The following is a 25,290-nucleotide window of genomic DNA, read 5'->3' as shown; positions in this document are numbered from 1 at the left end:
CATGGTTTATATTTACACATTTTTTTAATGTGAATTCTGTTGTTTCATTTGGTAACTTCTTGTTTTCTGATGTCTAAAGTTCATGTTATACTCAAAATGACCTGTTCATGATAAAAATTTGTGTTTTATGCAATATAAGTCTTGAGGTCTGCTTGCGGTCTTATTTTGTTTCTATTGCCAGTAATGCAAGGTAAAGTTGTTGTAGGACTCTCACTTCGAGAGAGGGAAAACACACGAAAACAGGGTTGTGATAACTCCCCCGGCAATGGGGTTTTTTAATCTCCGTGACACACTGGACATATAATGCTTTTTCAGTCTCTCTTGGGAACACTGAGTTCCCTTGTCACTCTCGCTCCCCTCTGGAGGTTCTGTGGCTGCTTTTAAGCCGCTCTCCCCGTGCTCACTGGAATTAGAGACAGGTGTTAGGCATAATTTAGCTCAGGTGCCAGCGCCCTTACCGCTTTCTCTCCCCGACGGGCGCTTGACCACGCCCCCGCTGCCACAGTTGTATAATAGACTATATAGCATGTATTCCATTTCCCTGTGGAAGGCTTTCATATGTTATGTGGTACAGCATTTGATGTACTTATAAGGAAAGTTCAAAATGCAAAAAAGTTTCTGTGAGGTTTAGTGGTAGGGTTAAAAGATAGAAATTATTGTTAGATCTGTATACAATCAATAAAGCGCATGGAAGTCTATGGAGAGTTCCCATATTGATATAAAAACGTGTGTGTGTGCGTGCGCGTGCGTGCGTGATTAAACTTGCCCATTTGTCTATCTGTATGAAATGTTGCCATATTACTGTAGCATTCATTACTACGGAGACTGAACAGTGAAAATAATAATAAATAAATAAAAGAGATGGAACAATTTAATCAAGTAATGTGAGCTCTAATGAATCATGTTTATTGTTCTATTTACACTCAGCACACAGCATTGTCTTTATTTTTAAGGTCAGTCAGTTGGTCGGTCACGCTTTCATCCATACATGCATACAGGGCCATATCCAGTGGGGTGAAAGTGGTAGATTGCGATTTGTGTTTATTAGTACAGTGTAGGTTGAGGATATTGTGGACTGATTTCCTCAACCCAAAACAAAGTGGATGAAAGTCAAAGATATGGAAGTCTTCATATTCCAGGAAATTCACATGTTATTAATAAAAATAAAGACAATGCTGTGTGCTGAGTGTAAATAGAACAATAAACGTTATTCATTAGAGCTCACATTACTTGATTAAATTGTTCCATCTCTTTTGTTGATCTAAATTCAAATTGTTAAAAACTCTTGTCACAACACTTCTTTCATTAATTGTGTGCTGCGTCTAGATTGTTTTTAGCACAGGTGTCACAAAGATTACAAATTCTGAGCAAGTTCAGGCCTCAGAGAGGAAACTGTTGCATTGTTTCATATTATTATTATTCCAGATTGTTCTGCACCAAGCAATGTTTCATTGCATATACGGTAAGGCAACATTTTTCCCTTCTGCTCTAGTGTGCTGAGGGGCTGTCGTGCCTTGTTAAAACTGTATGTTTACTGTTTCAATATTGATACGAATGTTACCTATATACCTACTTTAAAAATAGCCTATGGCAACAGCACTTTCTAGGAGAAGAAATTATAAAAATAGTGAGCGATTTCAGGTCTGATTCGGTCTTCTAATCTGACGGTATTTTTCGGCCTCGGGTACGGGTTGGGTTCGGATTTCGTTTTAAGGCATGTGCAGACCTCTAGCTCATGGGCCAATTTTACCCTTTTACATTATTAACAAAATTGACATCAGTTTAACTAAGTTTTCATTCTGAAACTTCATGACTTAAACAACAGAGGTAATCTGAACCTGGCAATGCCAGTTTCTTTTTTTTCTTTTTTCTTTTTTTTCAAGTTTCATGTATTTATAAACAAAGCAACAAAAAGTAGTCCCTACTTTGTACCTCAGGGTCAAATTGACCCCTTTTTTATCTTCAGTTTCAAAAGCTTTTAATAAAAGCTTTGTTTACTCTATCTCTCTACTTTTGGTCTTAAATTGTTCCTCTTGGTGGCAGCAAACACTAGAATTAGTTTTTCTTTATTTCTAAACAAGTTTACATTGGTTTTTATATGAATTTGTCCAAAAGTTGCTTTACTGTTAATTCAGTGTTCATTGAGTGTTTATTAAATGTTTGACATGTTTAAACAAACACCTTTTTTTTTTCAAAAAGGAGAATAAATTAAAATGATTTGTTGTTGGATTATTTTCTTCAAATAATCATCCAAAGTATTTCAAAGTGAAATTGTTAGAGAAAACAAGAATAAAATCTCTGATCAGTGCTTCCGTAAGCCCCAAACTCTATATCAGCTCTTACCTTAGGTTGTTTTCTTCAAAATGAGTCTATTTATCTATATATACAAAAAAAATATAAATTGCACAAATTGAATATAGATTATAGCCCTATTGTATGTACCCAGAAGAGCAGAACCAAATAAAACAAAAATTATATTTGTGTGTTTTCAGGTGGCTGTAACATTAAGAAAGCCTGCAGTCAGTCACTAGAGTTTTGTGCAGAGATCTTGGGTCTGGATGAAGAAGATTTGAGGGTCAGTCTGACCACTAGAGTCATGCTTACCACTGCAGGGGGCGCTAAAGGCACAGTCATCAAGTAAGAGACAATCACGTTAATCCCTTTTTTTAATACTAAACTAAAACACTAAACCTAAAATTCTCATGTTGGTTGGATGATCTTTAACACACTTAAAAAAAAAAAAAAGGACATGTAACTGAACCATTATTGCTGTAATGGACAAATGATAAATGAATGATGACTGGCAATGCCATGGGTTTGTTTCCCAGGGAACAAAAATTAATAAAAAATTAAACTTAATGACCACAAGGTGCTGCAGCATATGAAACATCTTTTTATGATACGTTTGTTATGTTCTTCAGGGTTCCTCTGAAGGTGGAGCAGGCCAGTAACGCTCGTGATGCTTTAGCTAAAGCCATCTACAGCCGTCTGTTTGATCATGTAGTCACCAGGATTAACCAGTGCTTCCCATTCGACTCCTCTGCTCATTTCATCGGTGTGCTGGACATCGCTGGCTTCGGTATGACAACGTATTCCCTGATCACCCTCAGACTCTTCCTCAGTCTCCTGTCCAACAGTGTTATTATTGTCAGCATTTTTGCATATTCATTTGCATTTGATTTATGGGTGCCTTTTATAGGAGATCTGAATGTACAATATAATAGTCAGTAGTACAGTGTGATGGCCACACATACAGTGGTATGTATAAACCTACAAATATATGGGAATATATTATATATTATTATAATATAAAACTAACATTTTAGTTTTTCACAACCGTTTTTATGGCCTTCACACGTAAAATCAGTAACACTGCTTTGCTGCACTTGCACACAAGCTGCAAATACGCGGTCATGTCAAATTAATTTTTTACCAGCCACATTCTTAAATTGCAACCTTTTTGCGAAGCTACATTATATTGTGATTGGATTCATAAAATCAACAATGAATTTAAGATCAATAATGATCCAGTCACTCGTTTTTAACATTGGGATTCCACGGAAGGATATGCAGAGCATCAGGTGCTACATGCAACCAGAAACATCACAAGATTTGATTCCTCATGATATGAGCCCTTTAAATCAAACCTTTTTGTGTTGTTGTTGTCATCTTCAGAGTATTTTGAACACAACAGTTTTGAGCAGTTCTGCATCAACTACTGTAATGAGAAGCTGCAACAGTTCTTTAATGAACGCATCCTCAAAGAGGTGAGTCAAGAATGTAGCGCGCGCGCGCGTGTGCGCGCGCGTGTGTGCGCGCGTGTGTGCGTGTGTGTGTTTTACAACAGCTTTTCACACACCTCATCCAATCACAACTTGGATGAGCACAACAATGTTGCACAACAACAGAACGTCCAGTCTAATTTCATGGAACGAATGTTACTATAACTAAATCACAGCAGTTTCCTGGTGAAATGAACACTAGACTACAACAACTGTGCGTTTTATTCCCATTCATAGAAATCACGAGTACAACAGCTGATTATGACTTTAGAAACACTTATGTCACACACTGCAATGTTATGATATTGAAACACTTTCACTTTAAAAAATTTGGCATTTTAATGCTTGCATTACAGACCCACCTACATTTACACACATATTCCAGTGTGATTGGTGCGGTAGCTCAGCTCATATAATGTTGAACTTTGGACTCAAAATATCACGGTTTGAACCCAGTCAATCACAAACTGACAGGAAGACAAAAGTGTCATAGAAGTGACAAGAAATTACATGGTTGCTTCAGAAAATGTGCTTTTAATGTCGGATTTACTTTTAGAACACTGTAGGTTAGGTTTAGGTGTTGGTTTAGGTAAAGATGTCTCTTTTGTTCACCTCTCATTTTAGATCACTATTGGTTAGGTTTAGGTTAAAGTTTTATGTTAAGGAGGGATGTTTTATTCATTAAAACCTCTATCTAACATTCACCTTTACAATCTTGTCTGATTACGACACCATTTCACTTGCTGTTGGGGCCCCCCGCTGGACATTTCACTGGGAAACTGCAGAAAAACGTATCAAGAATCATGTAGTTTGTTTTGGAACAATGTTGCTACAATAGTGTAATTTTCATGAGATCAGGCTGATAATTTCAAAATGGACTAGATGTTGCACTGTCTGAACAATTAGTCAATGTTATAGAGCCCTGTGTGATAACGTTAGTTTTGGGTCATGTCCACCAGACACAGATCAGACTGTTTCTTCAGGGGTGTTCATAGGGGGCGCATTCTTGCATTAAATGTAAAGCTTGATGTAACTTAACGGAACATGTATTTAAAAGTTGAACTACTTGTACATCAATGCAGAAATGCTTATAGCGTTAGATGAGAAGCAAAGGCCAAAGATGTTTGTCTGCATTGTGTTCATAGACCAGACTGTAATATTTTTCAAATTAATAGTTGATGGTGGTGAATTGTTAAAAAGTGCTGCTTTCATGGCTCAAGCGGCTGTATGGTTATGCGCAGTGGCGGTGTTACGATTTCCAAGTCCCCAAGCAACCATCCAGCCGGGAGCCCCATTTGGCATACAACCAGGGAAAATACCTACAATTAGTTTTAAATCATTATTTTATAATAATTTCTAAAAGCCACTGTAGCCAAGTACATTTAAAATGTTTAATGAAATAAAAAAGTAGTTAAAGTTAATGAATGCATGTTTTTCACTAAATAAAAAAGGAAGAATGGTATTTAATTTAGAATTGAATAAACAGTATGTATTTGTACCAATACAGTATATATAAAAAGCAAGATGTAGCTAAATATATTTTAACAAAACATACATTTACTCAAAATGTATATTAATGGGGCATGCAAAGACTTCAACTTCTTACTACTATTTTCCAACTCAGATGAATATTATTATTAATGATGAATAATATTATAATTAGGTTTGCTTGAAAGAGCCAACCTACTGATCTACTATTTAAACATATTATTAGTATTATTAGTGGTGCTTGCGAAGCAAAGCATCACTATTATAATATCACCTTATTATTCTTCTTCTGTATGAGGTGTAAAATCGACGGCCTATGGAGGACACCTGTTCTATGACTTTTCTAAGGGGTGGGGGGGTATGGTCCCCACCTGGGAGGTAAAAAGACTGTCTTGAAAAGTCCCATAGATTACTATGGAAAGGGATTTGTTTTTTCTCCTACTATGACAAGACAATGACAAAAATTCGTCTTACTGTATATCTCCCAATCAGAATCTCGTAGAGACATGGGGATGGGCTCAGTTCACTCGGGCTACCGATCAGCCTTTAAGTATTATAGCAACCATTTACGGCACACTAGCAACCACCCCCATAGACTTTCATTCAAAATGGCCAGCAAAGAGCCCATTTAGTATCACCCTGGCAACTGCCTAGCAACCAGATAAACTTACCCTAGCAACCATATCTCAATGCCCATATCTCTGCACCACAACATTGTACATACTTCATCTTTGGCTTTTTTAAATCAGACTATCAAGCAGCCTTTAAGGATCACCCTTAAAACTACTTAGCCATGCCCTAGCAAACATTTAGTGTACGCTGGCAACCATGCTTTATTTGCATGACTGTTTTTACAATATCTGTCTGTCAGTCAGTCATTTACAACTTTCAGACCAGGCTTTTTCAAGCCAACCTAAAGAAGGACAAACTTGATCTAGTTATAATGTGATACTAAATTATTCTTTTGAGGATTTGTTTAAACAATATACATATATTTCTGTCATATTAACTTCTTCACCCAGAGTTTTTATTTTGAAAGAACAATGATAGTGCACTCCAGCGTCAAATTCTAATTGACAGTTTCCTCATTACAAATCTGGTGAAATGCAGTTACCACCTACATTTCTGTGATGCTTTGTTGCATTTTTAGATTTGTGAAAACAACTTTAAATGGCATCAAATATTTAGAATTGCACAAATGGGTGCACCTGCTGCACTTTGCCTTTAAAATCCACATGAACTGCTCCTTTTTAAAAAAAATTTTTAAAGTGAGGCTTTATGGAATCACTCAAAACAATCTTAAAATCTTTCCAAAGTGATGTGCTGGTGGTACACAGATACACATTGCTGTGATGTCAGTGAGACTGGACTGAGCCAGAATTATTCATCAGATAAAGACAATGAACTGTACTGATATTGATGTTTGTGTTTGGTTCACAGGAACAGGAGTTGTATCAGAAAGAAGGGCTTGGAGTGAATGAAGTTCATTATGTGGATAATCAAGACTGTATCGGTCAGTGTCTCAACATTTGAGTTTTTAGAAAACTACACTGACTTTATTGAGCATATTCACTGCTGTTATTATCTATCTGTCTGTCTGTATATCTCTATATTAAAGGCTTTTTAGTTCTTTGAGGCAAAGCTTTTTCGAGCCAACATCAAAATTTGCCTCAATGAAACTTTCCTTCTCTAGTTTGTGCTGTAATTCAATCCAATAAAGCAGAGCACAGAATGAAACAAACAACGTGTTTGTCCCAAAAGATGATGGAAAGGTTTTGGTGACGTACTGTAAATGTGCTTAATGTGTGTATGGACCTAGCTCTCTGCATTTGTTGCCCTGTCCAGACTTGGTGGAGTCTAAGTTAGTGGGGATCTTGGATATCTTGGATGAAGAGAATCGTCTACCTCAACCGAGTGACCAGCACTTTACAGAAACTGTCCACAGCAAACACAAGGAGCACTTCCGCTTGACTGTGAGTCACACTGCACAGTTGGGGTGGACAATATGATCAAAATCTTATATCACAATATAAATAATTTTATATCACGATAACCCCATATTACCATATCACAATATAGTAATTTATTTCTGGAAAAAAAATGGGTTTATATATTAAACAACTATATTTTAATGTCTATTTTTGGATAATCCAATCAGTGAATTAAATATATAAATGAAAACTGCTTCCTATTTTATAATTTTATCTTTGTTTGGAATTTGATATACTGTATATAGTCAAAGTAATAAAAAAAAAACTCAACAGTTTTAATTTAACCTTACCATAAGTCTACATTTCACATTATGCCAGATTTCAGTCTGATATGTTGTTGACCAATATAATTATTATTATTATAATCTTCAAGAAAGATCTTCTCTAAGCAATGCAACAAAGAAAATGATATATAAGGGGGAAATAAAGTGTATTATCCAATGAAAATAAGCACTTAATGATTTAGGTCATCTCTATAGAGAATAAATTAATATCTGAAGGCAAACATGGCTGAAGAATTCAAATAGGTCCTGCAAGTTTTGTGGTCAGTGTCACGATTTTGTCTAGCACTAGTGAACCCACTCTACAAATAACAGGAAGCCTGCTGGATAGCGTGAGCGACACTCACGTGAAACACAGATACGCATGTCAGAAGAGAAACAAATTAAGCACTTATGAATTAGGGATGGGCACGAGTACTCGGGTACTCTGACGTGGCAGCAATGACCGATCTTGAAAACGATGATTGATGGTGATCAAACATGATGTGACTTCTCACTTAATTCGAAATTCAGTGATAATTACCTGCCAACTAAACACAAATGTGTCAAAGAGGGAGCTTATTTTACATTTTCAGATTGGTAACATTGTGATTTTGAGGGGTACATTGATTGTCAGAGACGTCTCATTGCAACCAAACTGATATTCGATGCTGCAATGCTATCGTTACGATAATCAAAAGAGAGTGTATTTAACCGTGTTTTGTACACCTATCTCTGCAAAACGTTTGCTAAACATGTTTAATTATCATTTAATGTAAGAACTTTGAGTCGTTAATGGATATTATTTAATCAAAATGAATGTTTGTCAGTGACTGTAAGCCTCCCTGCCCTGGGTGACGTAACACACACCTGCATCTCGACGAAACGGGAGTTGAAGATTTCCGCACAAGGTTCTAAGTTAGAAGTCCGAGATAAAATGTCATTCCGTTGCACTTTCCCCTGCTGAATTGTGGAAATTCTGACATTCCGAGTTGAATGGAACGCTTCATAAATCATCACAGCAACAACAATACGGAGCATCGCGGCTTTCCCCACAGGAGCGAACACTATGGGAGACACACGCGCACACACCGGCCATGTAGCAGTGGACTCAACGCACTGCGAGTGTTTCAAACAGCTATATAGAGTGCAGCTAAATGAAACAGAATGCAGGGTCTTCAAAGCTAAATTTCAACTTAACATGCATATTAAACACGCTATGGTTATGGCTCTCCTGTTAAGCCAACAGTGATTTGAAAAAAGACTGTTCAAACAGTCACTAAAAAAACTGGTGTGTGCTTACTTAGATTACTATGGTCACCTGAAGGAAGAACAGATAGATGCGCATTCTTTCATTGAGTTGGGCAGCAAATCTTCACATAATGATTCATATAAAATATGATGCATTATATTTTGATTATGCAATCTTTTGTACATTTTGTAACAGATTATTTTATAACAGACTATAATAATGAATAAACAATACACTAAAACAACAAGACACAATGCAGCAGCCAAAGACGTTTGTCAGACATGTTATTATATATACACAGTTATGTACACGTCATTCCCCTCAAGTACTCGACGAGTAGACAAAATGACCAAAATGCCCATCCCTATTATGAATGCAAGATGAATTTCATTGAATTTGCTGAATATAATCTATATTTCAATGTCTGAAATTTCCTGTCCGTGTCTCTTCAGTTTTCTCTGGCTGATAGATACGCACATGCGCATGTGGATATTTACATATGATATACACGGCAGTACAAAATCTCAATCGATTGACTTTATATCATCGATATGATATATATCGTCATATTGCCCAGCCATGTTGCACACTGGATCTTATTTCAACATTGATTTCTAGTTATATCTGCTGACAGCTAAACATTTTTTACCAAAATGACAAACTTTTGTTGTTAAATGTCTCGTCTCATAGGTTCCCAGGAAATCCAAGCTGACTGTGCACAGGAATGTCAGAGATGATGAAGGCTTCATCATAAGACACTTTGCTGGAGCAGTCTGCTATGAGACAGTATGCTATGAGACAGTTCTCACACACACACACACACACACACACAAACAATGTGTCTTCCCATTCCAAGCTTTTTGTTTATAAAACAGGTTGTTGCAACTCAATTCTGATTCCATGTTCTAAAACCTTTGTAAAATGACTATAACTGCACAACTGCGACTACATATTGTATATTAATAAATCTTAAAGGAAATCATATATCAATCGACAGCATTTGTGGCATAATATTGATTACCACAAAAAAAATATTTTGACTCAACATTGCAACAAATGCAAAAATCGAGATTACAGTGAGAAGTGAATGGGGCCAATTTTTGCAGGGTTTAAAGGCAGATATTTAAAGTTTATTATTTTATAGAAGCGCACATATATTTTTCTGTTAAAACTCATGTATTATTTGAGTGTTAAAATTGTTTAAATCATCAAAAAATTACTGTCGTTTTAGGGTCTGTTTACATTATATTGTCATGGCAACGAAGTTGTAAAATTGGCTATAAATTAACATAGAATAGGTTGGTAAGTAATTTTATCACACTGAAATCTTGTTTTTCACACATTATGTCTTGTCTATACTTTTGAAACAGTGAGTATTTTAACATTCAAAAATTGGCCCCCATTCACTTCCTTTTTTAGTGCCTCACTGCAACCCATTTTTGCTTTTTTTTTTTTTTTATATAAAGGAAAAACAAATTTTGTGGGATTCAACATTATGCCACAAATGCTGTCGATTGAGCTTAACTTGTATTGAACTCTTTTGGGTAAAAGGATGGGTATTTTACCTAACATATTTTACCTACCTCGTGTCTTTAGCATCCTGGCATATATATCTATCACAAATAGATGTACAAAATGACTAAATAGTGTCACTTTTATAAGACAATTAGAAAATAATAGAGTAGACTATATTCTGTTATATTTTGGTGTTTATTTCTCATATATCAAAGGGATGATGCAACAAATTATATAACGGGATTCATTACATTCACGGCAAAATTTTAGGCCATCAAACACATTTTGAGCTACACATAATGCATAAGCTACATGTAAGGTGAACATATGTATTTTCTCAGGCACTTTTTGAGTCTAAATAGATGCACAACTTAAAAATAAAACTTAAAATAGCAATGTCAAATGTAAATCAAGTCAATCACTAAAATATCAGTACCACCTTGAGGAAAATGTAACATGTATAATATGCACGTGTACACGCTTATGGGATACTGATCATTTACCATCATTGCGTGGAAAATCAAAACGATATAGTAGTATTTTTTTATGAATATGGCACAAATTTTTCTTGTAATTGACAAATGAATAGATTGTCATGTGACCGTAAACTTAAATAGATTTGAAATAATCATAAAAATATGATTTATACAAGTGGAAATATATATTGCTATACAACATATCTCAGGTCACTAAAGAACACATGCACTTTTGGTAATGACATTTAAAAAAAGTTTGGGCATTTTTTTGTTGCATGTCATGTTGTTTTGGCACCAAATTCACTTGAGAAATTTAGCAAATCTGTTAATGGTGCAAACATGGCCACAAAATTTGTGCTGAATGCAATTAGCAACAAAGGAAACAGAAGGTATAAGTTTACTGAAGTTCTAAACATGCAAATGCACCCAGAGTAGCGGCTGTAATCAGAGTACTTCAGTAACATTTTAGGCCAGAAAATGTGCATGTTTATAGAATATTTTCTTGATACAAATTGTTCAGTGCTTTAATCAGGATTATCATCACATATTAAACATAAGACAAAAACAACTGATTTTTAAATGTTTTTGTAAAATAAAACTATTAGTGCTTGTATTAAGCAAAATTACAGTCACTAGTAGTTTTGTTAAATATTCTTTGAAATTCAATAAAAAATATTTGAAAACAATAACCATGCCAGAAAAGGATCTGATCAGGCACTGGTAATCAATCTGGAGATGATAAAATAGGCATTTAGTCTTGTTTTAGGAATTTCTTGAAAATTCTTATTCTTATGTACTAGCCTTAGATGTCAATATATTTTCCTGAGTATTTAATGTTTGTCTTTCAGACTCAGTTTGTGGAGAAGAATAATGATGCCCTTCACATGTCGTTGGCATGTCTGGTAAGCGAGTCGAAGGATAAATTCATCGGAAATCTCTTTGAAAACTCCAACAACTCCAAAGTCACCAAACAGAAAGCAGGGAAACTCAGCTTCATTAGTGTGGGCAACAAATTCAAGGTATGTCTCAAAGTGGCATATTAGATGTAATGTGATGTATTTTCCAGCTGTGTTCATAAAATGTTTGTTAAGCATCCATATTACTATTGCTCTCAGGGATTTTAAAGTCTTAACCCTAATTATGTTAATAATTGCTAATAGAATGAATCTTGTACTGCACAATATGTTCTGCAGACATGAATAATGGCCTACCTCAAATTATGTGGCTTGTTTAGGTTTTAGGTGTGCTGTTACTTTTGTAAGCGATTGGATATTTGATTTGTGCTTGGTGGACAATAAAATGGGTGGAAAAAATCCATAAACTTAAACAATGAGTGACACAAAATATATCTATAGACCATAATATCATAGAGACTTGGAGCTGGACTCTTTTGAATTTAGCCAGTAAAAACAATCAGAATGCCGTTGAAACCACATATAGCACCTGAGAATTGTGGAGGTGAATTTTAGTTTTAGCTGTGTGTTTATCTGTGTAAATGTCAAATACTCTTTGTACTGGTAGACTACTCTGTGGGCACATGGTTTTAAGAAAGTTGATTGCGAAAATCAACAGGCATGTATTGATTTGTTTTTGTCATATTTTTTCACTGTATCTCACAGACACAGTTGAATATCCTTTTGGACAAGCTGCGCAGTACCGTGAGTTATCAAACCCCTTTTTTTCTTTCAATTTGAGCTAAATCAGTGTTTCTAGACAGTATGTAGTAAGAAATATTCTAGCTTAGGTGATACATCATAATACATAGAGTAAACATACAGTATACACAGCAAAAAGTTAAAATATTGAAACATTCTTAAAACAAAATACATTTACTTGATTAGCAAAAATACTTATGCTGCCGAAAGATATTTAGGTTTTATAGTAGAATATATCTTGAATTAAGTTTATTTTTCTTGCCCCATTGACAGATAATTTTTTCTTGATTTTAACCTAAACCTCACTAAGTGTTAATTAATATAGGATTGAATATAAAATAAAAAATAATACCTTTCTAATGGGTTAAGAAAAATAAACTTAATTTAAGAAACAGTGTAATCTCTGAAAAAAAATCTTACTGTCTTTTAAAGGGATAGTTCACCCAAAAATGAAAATTCTCTCATCATTTACTCACCCTCATACCGTCCCAGATGTGTATGACTTTCATTCTTCAGCAGAACACAAATATTTTTAGAATAATATTTCAGCTCTGTAGGTCCATACAATGCAAGTGAATGATGATCAGACCTTTGAAGCTCCAAAAAGCACTTAAAGGCAACATAAAAGTAATCCATACGACCTTGGTGGTTAACACTCAGGGGTCGACGGCCGGCACGTCCTGCTGGATTTTTTCCTCATAACAGCATAAACAACTTAAAATACATTTTTGGGCATTCAGATAAGTGTAAGACATCATTAGAAACTATAAAGGGTCATTTTTATTTGTGTACTCTAACAATAACAACAAAACCTTGTGCTTTTGTAAAATAAAGAAAATAAACTGGGTGCGCTTTCAGCAGTATCTGTTTCCGTGACGTGAAACACGTCACAAAAATAAACTGAAACTCCGCGAATGCTTATCACACAAATGTGAAACATATGTCTAAAGAAAGCTTAATTTCTACTTTTAAATAAAACAATTCAAATATATATATATATATATATATATATATATATATATATATATATATATATGATGTAAAGCTGAATTTTCAGCATCATTACTCCAGTCTTCAGTGTCACACTGATTTGCTGCTCAAGAAACATTTATTATTATTTATCAATGTTGAAAATAGTTGTGTAAACATTTGTTCAGGATACTTTGATGAAAAGCTCAAAATAACAGCATTTATCTGAAATAGAAGGCTTTTGTAACATTATACACTACTATTCAAAGGTTTGGAGACAGTAAGAATTTATTTTTACTTTTTTTAAATTTGGAAAGAAATTAACACTTCTTTCAGCAAATATGCATTATATTGATCAAAAGTGACAGTAAAGACATTTATAATGTTATAAAATATTTCTATTTCAGATAAATGCTGTTGAACTTTCTATTCATCAAAGTATCCTGAAATTTTTTTTATGTATTGTGTATATGCCCCATATCAGATATTAAATTTTATTCTGTTCCCAGGGGAGGGGTCTTTGTCTCATCAGGTGTGAATCACATCAATATTCATGATCATTCACGCTTCCTCACATATGGCTTTTCTAACACTAAAAGTGTCCTACAAAAGTTAAATGACTATATTGTTTTTTATGAATGAGTGATCAGGATGGTTTTCACATCATTTTGTATCAAAAACTACTACAAGATCCAGTTTTCAAAAGTCTTGTGGACAAATGTTTAGTATGTGTTATATGGCCTTATTAAAATTAATGTTTTTTCTAAAACCATGCATATACGTTATTTTCTCAAAAATACAAACACGTACACACATGTTGCTCACATATTATTGTAGCCTAGTTTGTGCTGAATACAGTGGTATCAGACTTTAGGCATTAATATGTTTTAAGCAACTGAAAAAAGCACGTCAAAGGCATGTCAAAACATCTCCAGGGCCCAATAACACCCTCAGGCCCCAGAGGGTTACATCCATGTATTCAGAAGTGTAATGATAGGTGTGGGTGAGAAATAGATCAATGTTTTGGAGAACTTTTTTCCTATTTACCATCAATTCTCCTCCCTGCTCAGTAGGTGTCAATATGCATGAAGAATTCTTAGGAGGGCTGTTTGAAATGAGAGATTTATAGTAAAAAAAGGACTGTTGATCTGTTTTTCACCCACACCTATCATTGTGCTTCTGAAGATTTATCCACTGGAGTCATCTGGATTACTTTTATACTGCCTTTATGTACTTTTTGGAGCTTCAAAATTTTGGCCACCATTGCACTTTTATAGACCTACAGAGCTCTACAGAGAAAATGTTTATTTAAAGGCGTACACACCTGGGATGGCATGATGGTGAGTAAATGAGAGAATTTTCATTTTTGGGTGAACTATCCCTTTAAGGGAGCATAAGTATTTTACTACTCAATTAAGTTCATCTTGTTTGAAGGATTTTTAAATATTTTAAAGGAAAACAAGAAATAATTAATTGATGAGAAAATATTTTACATTGTGAAGTCTTTTTGTATTTTCATAGCTGGTAATGATTGTGTGTGTGTGTTACAGGGTTCAAGTTTTATCCGCTGTGTGAAGCCCAATCTAAAGATGATAAGTCATCAGTTCGAGGGAGCTCAGATACTGTCACAACTTCAGTGCTCAGGTGAACACACACACACACACACACACACACACACACACACTGCAGCATCATATACCAGTACACATTTCGTCTGATTAAACAAAACTGCCTTAGCATGTCACAGTCAAAATAGATTGGCCTATATATCGCATATTCTGCAGATTGTGAGTTCTCAAGGACTAAGAATGAGCCTTGTGCTTTTAAAAATCACAAAAATATATATAAAAAAATCGAACTGACATTTAAGTTAGTTTGTACTGTAAGAGTCATTTTACTCCCTGAAGTACACACCTTAGCTGTGATAAAATCACTGGTCAGGCTCAGAGTACCTCTAGCTAATCACCAGCTAGGCCAGCAAACCATCATGGGCTGGTTTAAGTTATCAGATCTATCAGTCCACTTACTTGTGTGTGTGTGTGTGTGTGTGTGTGTGTGTGTGTGTGTGTGCTATGTGTATTATCTCTGACCGTGTCTGACTTTTTTTTGTGTGGTCAGGTATGGTGTCTGTGTTGGATTTGATGCAGGGTGGCTTCCCCTCACGTGCACCCTTCCACGAGCTCTACAACATGTACAAAGAGTACATGCCTGCCAAGCTCACACGACTCGACCCACGACTCTTCTGCAAGGTGTGTGTGTGTGTGTGTGTCTAGGTCAGCAAACAACAAGGTGTTATTACAGTGGGATGTGTATGTGAAGAATCAGATTGTTCAGTGTTTGTGTGTGTTAGTTGACTTTTACCAACAACCTCTCAGTATTTACCTCGCAGTACTTCTAATAAACACAACTAAATGTGAAAGCTTTTTTACTGTATTGGTGTGTTTTTTTTCTCCAGGCTTTGTTCAAAGCTCTCGGCCTGAATGAAAACGATTATAAGTTTGGTTTGACGAAGGTTTTCTTCAGACCTGGAAAGGTAATTATATATCTATACTGTTTATTTGAATAAGTTTAATAATTTAATAATTATTTAAACATTTAATAATTTTCCATTGATGAACTGCTGTAATTAAACAGGCCCTCGATAGTCAATCAGTGAGAACTGTACAGATTAATTGATTGTTGTGGTCTTGGTCTGATGTCAGTTTGCAGAGTTTGATCAGATCATGAAGTCAGATCCTGATCATCTGGCTGAGCTTGTCAAACGTGTTAATAAATGGCTCATCTGCAGCCGCTGGAAGAAGGTGCAGTGGTGTGCGCTGTCCGTTATTAAACGTATGTAACCTACAGTTCTGTTCCCTTTGATTATGATCTTAAGTGTTAGAATGCACTGGCTTAAATTATTTATTATGGAGGACCAAATGTACACAAACAAAAAAAACATTTCTGCCAATATTTATGCTTGAATGTGAAAGCATACCCCATCATTATATAAGGGAAGAAATATACACTGGCAGCCAAAAGTTTGGAATAATGTACAGATTTTGCACTTATGGAAAGAAATTGGTACTACTTCACCAAAGTGGCATTCAACTGATCACAATGTATTGTCAGGACATTAATAACGTGAAAAATTACTATTACAATTTGGAAAAAAAAATCAGAACTTGAATATCCAGAATGTTCAGAAAAAACAAAGAGTTCTCATCAAAGAAATCCTCCATGTGCAGCAATGACAGCTTTGCAGATCCTTGGCATTTTAGCTGTCAGTTTGTCCAGATAATCAGGTGACAATTCACCCAACGCTTCCTGTAGCACTTGCCATAGATGTGGCTGTCTTGTCGGGAACTTTTCACACACCTTACAGTCTAGCTGATCCCACAAAAGCTCAATGGGGTTAAGATCCATAACACTCTTTTCCAATTATCTGTTGTCCAATTTCTGTGTTTCTTTGCCCACTCTAACATTTTATTGTTTCTTCAAAAGTGGCTTTTTCTTTGTAATTCTTCCCATAAGACCTGCACCCCTGAGTCTACTCTTTACTGTTGTACATGAAACTGGTGTTGAGCAGGTAGAATTAAATGAAGCTGTCAGCTGAGGACATGTAAGGCATCTATTTCTCAATCTAGAGACTCTGATGTACTTCTCTTGTTTAGTTGCACATCTGGCCTTCCACGTCTCTTTCTGTCCTTGTTAGAGCCATTTGTCCTTTGTCTTTGAAGACTGTAGTGTATCTTTGTATGAAATCTTTTTGACAATTTCAAGCATTGTATAGCCTTCATTCCTCAAAACAATGATTGACTGATGAAACACGAAGACAATGTTAAGCTTCATTTAATGAACCAAATAGCTTTCAACTGTGTTTGATATAATGGCAAGTGAAAATGACCAAATTATAGCATGATTACTCAAGAATAAGGTGTTGGAGTGACGGCTGCTGGAAATGGGGCATGTATAGATTTGATCAAAAATGCCTTTTTTTCAAATAGTGATGGTGCTGTTTTTTACATCAGTAATGTCCTGACTATACTTTGTGATCAGTTGAATGCCACCTTGTTGAATTAAAGTACCAATTTCCATCCGAAACAGCAAAATCTGTACATTATTCCAAAGTTGTGTATGTGTGTGTGTGTGTGTGTGTGTGTGTGTGTGTGTGTGTGTGTGTGTGTGTGTGTGTGTACTATGGCCCTCCATAGTATACACCATGTCATACAGAAAAACTACACTTGCAGCAGTTATATGCATTTTTTTGAGATTCATTCCATTCTTGTTCCACTTCATTAAATTAAAATCCAAATAACAATTCTGCATCCTGCATGCCACCTCAATACAAATTCAATTGTCAGGGACTAAACTGAAATTTAAAAGCATTCTCAGTTCAATTCTGAATGTTGAACAACAAGCTCAAGTCCTCAAGAAATGTTTCAGGAGAAACAAAAGATGTTTCTTAGAAGTGATTCTTTACTTTGGTTCTCTTGCTCTATCAGTGAAGAATAAGATGCTGTATCGAGCTCAAGCGTGCATCCAGATGCAGAAAAATGTTCGCATGTGGCTCTGCAAGAGGAAACATAAACCACGGTGAGCGGCACCTTCACTCCTCTACACTGTCCTTTACTTCATTAAGTTTGTGGCGTGCTGTACTGTAAGGACGTGAATGTAACTCTCTGTTAAGCACTTTTAATGCAGAAAACTCTGGAATTATATCAGTTATGCATCAGTTATGCATAACCAAAAGTTCACCAGCCTAGAAAAGTTGTCTCACTTCAAAACAGGCAATTTACAGCTCAAACACAAATTTTTACTAAATTGTTGGGCCTTTCACAAAAATACAATCTTCACATTTCTGCTTTTAAAACTCCCCAGTGCACTTGCCCCATAGACTTCCACAGTACATGCATTATTGTAAAGTCTTCCTTTCATTTGTACAAACTGAAGGATGAGTCACATGTCTGTGTTTATAAACTGCATGTAACAGATGCTGTACATAGAGAATTGTAAAAACCTTGGAAATACTCTAGCACAGAAAATGCACAGCAGCAGCTTTAAACATTTGATCGTTCTTACTTACGGTATGTAATTGTGTGTTTGTTAGTATTGAAGGGTTGGTGAAAGCTCGTAACCTGAAGAAGAGGATGGAGAATTTGAATGAGGTGGTTTCAGGACTGAAAGAGGGCAAACAGGAAATGAGCAAACACATGCAGGAACTAGATTCCTCTATAAATGCACATATTCTCAAGATTAAGGTGTGTAAATCTCGTCAATGAAATTACTGACGAAAATGTTTATTGATGAAGGTGTTGTTTTGTCAACGATAGAAAAACTTGCAGAATGAGGATTATCACACAGTTTTTTATAAAAATTCCATAATGCAGTAACCTAAACTCTTTACAAATAACTTCTAAAAAGTAGTTAATACTTCAAAATTCATTATATGCTGTTATTTCAGGAGATCAAGTCTTTAGGAAAGTTTCTCAAGTTATTTTATTTTACATACTTAACATTAATCTTTGATATGTTTTATACATGTTTAAATAACTGTAAGTTCCCCTTCTGTCACTCACTTGACGTTGTGTCGAATGAAGTGACACAAGGGGTCTTCCTGGGATGCCAAACGTACCTCTGAACCTGAGAAAAGGCCAATGGCAAGTTGGAAGACAGAATTTGCATGCCCTGCCCCGGACATACGGGTATAAAGGGAAGCGGGGCAGCGAGTGCCAGTCAGAATTTTTCTTCGGAGCCGAACAGTTGTGCAACAGCAAAGCTGAGTTCATCACTGTTCCATTCACCTCTGTTGGCCAGAATCACTGCTGTTGAATCTACGGCATGTTTCCAGCTGGCGTTCTCTCTCTCTCTGCACGCTGTGCACTCCACGTCCCTGGGCGCTTCGACAGCGCTTTCATTGCCTGAAAGAGTCCTAAAAAGAGTTTATTTCCTCTAAAAGCGTTTGAATTCCCACTCATAAAAGAGCAAAACACAGCATGCGTTAAACATCCTTTTCAGGACGCATCTTTTTAAAGATGTCTTTCCGCCTCTGTGTAGTTCCTGTATGCGGTTGATTTCTCTCCACTTCTGATGGTCATAAAAGCAGCCTCGCGTGCCTGAGCTGCGATCACACGCAGGCAGCGTTTTATGAACTGTTCATGTTCTCAGTGCGAGAACATAGCCATGGCAACATTGCGGTCGTGGCTTTCTTTTCTCAGAAGAGAAAGCCACTTCAGCCACCCCCCCGCGTCGTTCCTTCTTCCCACGGGATTGAGCATTACTTCGGCGTCTATAGCTGATGACTCGTCTGGGCTGCGAGCAGACCCGAAGGTGGCAGCTCAGACGAGTCATCAGCTATAGACGCTGTGACACTCTCCGATGCAGCAGTCAGCAGTCTGAGGCTGATGCGCAGATGTCCGCTATACTTTCCCGGGCTGCCATGAGCGCAAGGCTGGACTAGAAACCTCCGTCCCCTCCTCACGGCTACTCGATCGGTTCCTCGGGTCATGGCACCACTCGTAGTCACGCCCCCCCAGTGAGCCTTCTTGCACCGTTGCTGTGCAAGATCAGGGAGGACGAGGAACAGGTCATCCTAGTGGCCCCTTACTGGCCCACCCGGGCTTGGTTCTCGGATCTTATGCTCCTCGCGACAGCACCTCCCTGGAAAATTCCCTTGAGGAAGGACCTTCTTTCTCAGGGACAGGGCACCCTCTGGTACCCACACCCAGACCTCTGGATCCTTCACGTCTGGCCCCTGAATGGAATGCGGAAGATCTAGTGGATCTACCACCTGCAGTCGAAGACACGATCAACCAAGCCAGAGCTCCCTCCACCAGGCAACCGTACACCCTAAGGTGGCGCTTAATCACGAATTGGTGTTCTTCTCGAACCGAAACCCTAAAACGACAATTTAAACAACTTTACAGCTCAAATAATACATGCGTTTTAACAGAAGAATTAATGTAAGTGTTTTTATTGTAAGCTTCACATTTCTGCCTTTATACCCTCCAAAAATTGGCCCCATTCACTTCCATTGTAAGAAAAGGAGGGACAAGCATTTTTGCTTTAATCAACATTATGCCACAAATGCTGTCAATTGAGCGTAACTTGTATTGAACCCAGAATGTTCCTATAAAGTTTGATTCAGTTCTGTACTGCATGTGTCATCCTCTAGAGCATTGTGATGAGCCGTATTGACATTGATCATGAGCATCAGGCACTGGTCACACGCTCACAAGAGCTGCTCAGCAACATGCAGAAGAAGAAACAGGAGGAGGAGGAGATGGAGCGTCTCAGACGAATCCAAGAGGAAATGGAGAAAGAGAGAAAGAGACGTGAGGAAGATCAACAGAGACGCAAACAAGAGGAAGATGAAAGACGCATGTGAGTATACAGCAGAAGTCAACAGACCGATAACTAAGGTGGTGGGAAAAGACGGATAACCAATTATAATCGACTGCTAGGTTTTAAAATCGATTTATAAAATGTTAAAACATTGTCCTAATCTTTCTTTACTATGATGGGCACAGACGTAGAGGCTACAAAAGTCCAAATAACTAAAATACTAGATGCAGTTTATTTTTCAAAAATATTCAGTGCATAAAGTGGTACTTTTATAGGTTCATTCAGTCATTTTCTATGTATTTTGTCTTGGACTTATACTGACACTTAGGGATGTGGATGAAGTATCATTCAAACACAATTGTTTTCAGTTACAAATGCCATTGTAGAAATTCATTATTCACAGTCAGCCATGATTAAATTAATCATATATGACTGAAAATGTCCTATACCAGGGTGGTTACAGAGATTAAGCGAGTAGTATTCGGCTGGTCATGTAATCCAAACATGGCCGCCCCCACGAGGGGACCCTCTCCATGTTGAATAAAACAACTTTTATAAGGTTACTGATATGACTGGAGTCTCCATCTCATCTGAGTGCTCATGATTTTATTCACATGTTTCAAAATGACAATTCATTTCTGAAGTAGTACAACTTTTAAAAGTAAAAACAGTGAAGTATTTACCACATTAAGCTTTATATTCACCATATGAGGTTTAATGAGGAATAAGGTTTATTACAAGATTTATTCACAAGATATGAAGTTGGAGACACAATGTATGTGTTGACGGGGAAGGTTTCCATAATGTCGCGTTTTTCTTTGCATGCCCTTAATTATCTAATCAAAATAACAAAATATGCATTGAAGTGAGGATAAAAATATGGATGAATATTGTCAATGATAAAAGATATAGATACAGCAAATCCCAACATGATTGTTTTTATTTCTCCTCTAGTAATTTTCTAAAACCATGCTGTTTTAAATGTAGAATCCTCCAGCACCGGCCACAGAGGAATAATAATAATAATAATAATTAAAAAACTATATGCAAAGATTTTTACAGATAACCAATAGTCCCAAAAGCAACTATCGACACTGATTAATCAGTGAAACACCTATATCGGTTCTACCTCTATACAGCTGCACACTTCATGAAAATGTGCCTCTAAAGGATACTTCACCTGAGAATAATTATTACGCCATCAATTTCTCACCCTTATGTGTTCCAAACCCAAATTACTTTCTGTCTTCTGTGGAAAATGATGGAAGTGAAATAAAAGTGAATGGTGTGTCAGTGTGTCATTTTCCACCCTCTCTCTGACCTTTAAAATGACTGTTATTGCTGATACACCTTTAAGACTTCTATGTGTAAATGACCATTGATCTGTGTCTCTCAGGAAAGCAGAGATGGAGTTGAAGAGGAAACAGGAAGAGGAAGAGCGAAAGAAAAGGGAAGAGGAGGAGAGGAGAATGCAGGTGACCTCAGATTTACACTTCACTATATCACTCCATCACTTTTACCCACAACAGGTCCACAATTCATGTTCGGCTGAATTGAGAACATACACCAAGCATAATTATCTTTAAAGCCTTTAAGTATTTCCCTCATATGGAGGGAACTATTATTAACATTAAAGTAGAGCTCGACCGATATATTGGTTCTACCAATTAATCAGAGCAGAAAGTTGCTTTTTGGAAAGTATCAGATATCTGCAAAAATTGACAGCAATAGTTGCCAATCTTTTTTTTTTTTTTTTACCAAAAACATTTATCTGGTGAATATAAAGGCTACAAAAAGCTTCCTTTGGTGAATATTTCTATATACTGCATTGTAATGAAGCCAAGACACTTTCACCATCACTGTTTACGGACTAATTCATAATTATTAAAGCGAAATGTTATACAAAAAAAACAAAAAACACATGACAATTGACAAGCTATTTCTGATGATTTACTATTGATGAACAATGATCAGCTGTTGATAAATAACTGCTCATACAGCATTAATTAGTCCATATGACATTGATTTTAATAGCTATTCGATTGTAATGGTTTAATTAAAGAGCACATGTTTACTTCCCATGTGTGTTTGTGTATTGGAAGCATAAACATTTCAAAATAAGAATGCCGGTGTATTTCGGCTTGTTTATAATTAAAAGTCCCACGTTATGCACCAAATATGTTTTTTTCTGGTTATTATTGGGATTTTGGTTGCACCACAAACACACATCTGGGATTTGACCCATTTTGGACTCTTGTAGCCTCTATGTCCTTGCCAATCACAGTAAGGAAAGACTTAAAGCATGTTTTTAACATTAAATAAATTGATTTTAAAAACTATTGGCCAATTAATCGGTTATCGTCCTTTTCCACCAATTTAGTTATCGGTATCGTCAAAATCGACTGTCGGTCAACCTCTACAGTGGGTACGGAAAGTATTCAGACCCCCTTACATTTTTCACTCTTTGTTATATTGCAGCCATTTGCTAAAATCATTTAAGTTCATTTTTTTTCCTCATTATTGTACACACAGCACCCCATATTGACAGAAAAACACAGAATTGTTGACATTTTTGCACATTTATTAAAAAAGAAAAACTGAAATATCACATGGTCCTAAGTATTCAGACCCTTTGTTCAGTATTTAGTAGAAGCACACTTTTGATCTAATACAGCCATGAGTCTTTTTGGGAAAGATGCAACAAGTTTTTCACATCTGGATTTGGGTATCCTCTGCAATTCCTCCTTGCAGATCCTCTCCAGTTCTGTCAGGTTGGATGGTAAACGTTGGTGGACAGCCATTTTCAGGTCTCTCCAGAGATGCTCAATTGGGTTTAAGTCAGGGCTCTGGCTGGGCCATTCAAGAACAGTCACGGAGTTGTTGTGAAGCCACTCCTTCATTATTTTAGCGGTGTGCTTAGGGTCATTGTCTTGTTGGAAGGTGAACCTTCGGCCCAGTCTGAGGTCCAGAGCACTCTGGAGAAGGTTTTCAGTCCAGGATATCCCTGTACTTGGCCGCATTCATCTTTCCCTCGATTGCAACCAGTCGTCCTGTCCCTGCAGCTGAAAAACACCCCCACAGCATGATGCTGCCACCACCATGCTTCACTGTTGAGACTGTATTGGACAGGTGATGAGCAGTGCCTGGTTTTCTCCACACATACCGCTTAGAATTAAGGCCAAAAAGTTCTATCTTGGTCTCATCAGACCAGAGAATCTTATTTATCACCATCTTGGAGTCCTTCAGGTGTTCTTTCATGTGTCTTGCACTGAGGAGAGGCTTCCGTCGGGCCACTCTGCCATAAAGCCCCGACTGGTGGATGGCTGCAGTGATGGTTGACTTACTACAACTTTCTCCCATCTCCCGACTGCATCTCTGGAGCTCAGCCACAGTGATCTTTGGGTTCTTCTTTACCTCTCTCACCAAGGCTCTTCTCTCCCGATAGCTCAGTTTGGCCGGACGGCCAGCTCTAGGAAGGGTTCTGGTCGTCCCAAACATCTTCCATTTAAGGATTATGGAGGCCACTGTGCTCTTATGAACCTTAAGGGCAGCAGACATTTTTTTTTGTAACCTTGGCCAGATCTGTGCCTTGCCACAACTTTGTCTCTGAGCTCTTCAGGCAGTTCCTTTGACCTCATGATTCTCATTTGCTCTGACATGCACTGTGAGCTGTAAGGTCTTATATAGACAGGTGTGTGGCTTTCCTAATCAAGTCCAATCAGTATAATCAAACACAGCTGGACTCAATTGAAGGTGTAGAACCATCTCAAGGATGATCAGAAGAAATGGACAGCACCTGAGTTAAATATATGAGTGTCACAGCAAAGGGTCTGAATACTTAGGACCATGTGATTTTTCAGTTTTTCTTTTTTAATAAATGTGCAAAAATGTCAACAATTCTGTGTTTTTCTGTCAATATGGGGTGCTGTGTGTACAATAATGAGGAAAAAAAATGAACTTAAATGATTTTAGCAAATGGCTGCAATATAACAAAGAGTGAAAAATGTAAGGGGGTCTGAATACTTTCCGTACCCACTGTACATTAAAGCTTAAGTGTGTCATTTCTGCACCACTAGTGTCACCAAATAGTATTGCAAAAATAATAACTGTTTCCAAAGAGTTTTCCTGAACACTCTCTCAGAAAATCTAATTTGCAGCTTGTTATTTTTTACATGCAAATGAGCCTGTGATTTGCCGCAAATGTTTGCCAGAAGTTTGAACAATTTGCCACAAGTTTGCCGCAATACTCATTTGCATGTGAAAATATCTGTGGAGAGTTTGCAGCAAATTTGCAGGGATTTTGTAAGGGCGCTCCTCCCATCTGCCATTGATCAGCTGAAATAGACAGTCCTGCCCCAAACACAAGTCATTGGTTGAGCCATTGTTGCTGTGTCAGACTGGTTGCACCACAAGTTTTTTAGTATTTTAACGTAAAAAAAAACTTCATATTTAACTTTTAAACCATGTACAGGCCAACTGGTAAGATTTTACTTATGTTTGCAGCATGGTGAGTGTTAATTTCCCACCCCAAACAAAAGGGTTCTGCAGCTGTTTCAAAAGTTTAGCCACTTGACAAACT

At 36.8% G+C, this 25,290-nt stretch overlaps 1 protein-coding gene across 3 annotated transcripts in view; it reads left to right on the top strand.

The window, feature by feature from the left end:
• The window catches only part of myo6a (myosin VIa), a 100,568-nt gene that overhangs the window by 65,600 nt on the left and 9,678 nt on the right, over nucleotides 1–25,290 (top strand). For all 3 annotated transcript variants that reach the window (XM_052098570.1, XM_052098569.1, XM_052098568.1), the window contains exons 12-27: nucleotides 2,493–2,637; nucleotides 2,922–3,079; nucleotides 3,676–3,767; nucleotides 6,711–6,783; nucleotides 7,116–7,243; nucleotides 9,464–9,559; nucleotides 11,613–11,783; nucleotides 12,384–12,422; nucleotides 14,939–15,032; nucleotides 15,507–15,637; nucleotides 15,844–15,921; nucleotides 16,091–16,220; nucleotides 17,873–17,963; nucleotides 18,478–18,628; nucleotides 20,542–20,750; nucleotides 22,108–22,186. In XM_052098570.1, the coding sequence (XP_051954530.1) occupies nucleotides 2,493–2,637; nucleotides 2,922–3,079; nucleotides 3,676–3,767; nucleotides 6,711–6,783; nucleotides 7,116–7,243; nucleotides 9,464–9,559; nucleotides 11,613–11,783; nucleotides 12,384–12,422; nucleotides 14,939–15,032; nucleotides 15,507–15,637; nucleotides 15,844–15,921; nucleotides 16,091–16,220; nucleotides 17,873–17,963; nucleotides 18,478–18,628; nucleotides 20,542–20,750; nucleotides 22,108–22,186 (1,865 nt within the window). The remainder of the gene's footprint in view (nucleotides 1–2,492; nucleotides 2,638–2,921; nucleotides 3,080–3,675; nucleotides 3,768–6,710; nucleotides 6,784–7,115; nucleotides 7,244–9,463; nucleotides 9,560–11,612; nucleotides 11,784–12,383; nucleotides 12,423–14,938; nucleotides 15,033–15,506; nucleotides 15,638–15,843; nucleotides 15,922–16,090; nucleotides 16,221–17,872; nucleotides 17,964–18,477; nucleotides 18,629–20,541; nucleotides 20,751–22,107; nucleotides 22,187–25,290) is intronic.

This window comes from Xyrauchen texanus, chromosome 30, assembly GCF_025860055.1.
Source record: "Xyrauchen texanus isolate HMW12.3.18 chromosome 30, RBS_HiC_50CHRs, whole genome shotgun sequence".
Taxonomy (NCBI): domain Eukaryota; kingdom Metazoa; phylum Chordata; class Actinopteri; order Cypriniformes; family Catostomidae; genus Xyrauchen; species Xyrauchen texanus.
Note: the sequence above shows the minus strand (reverse complement) of the source record. Positions and strands in the feature narration are given on the sequence as shown.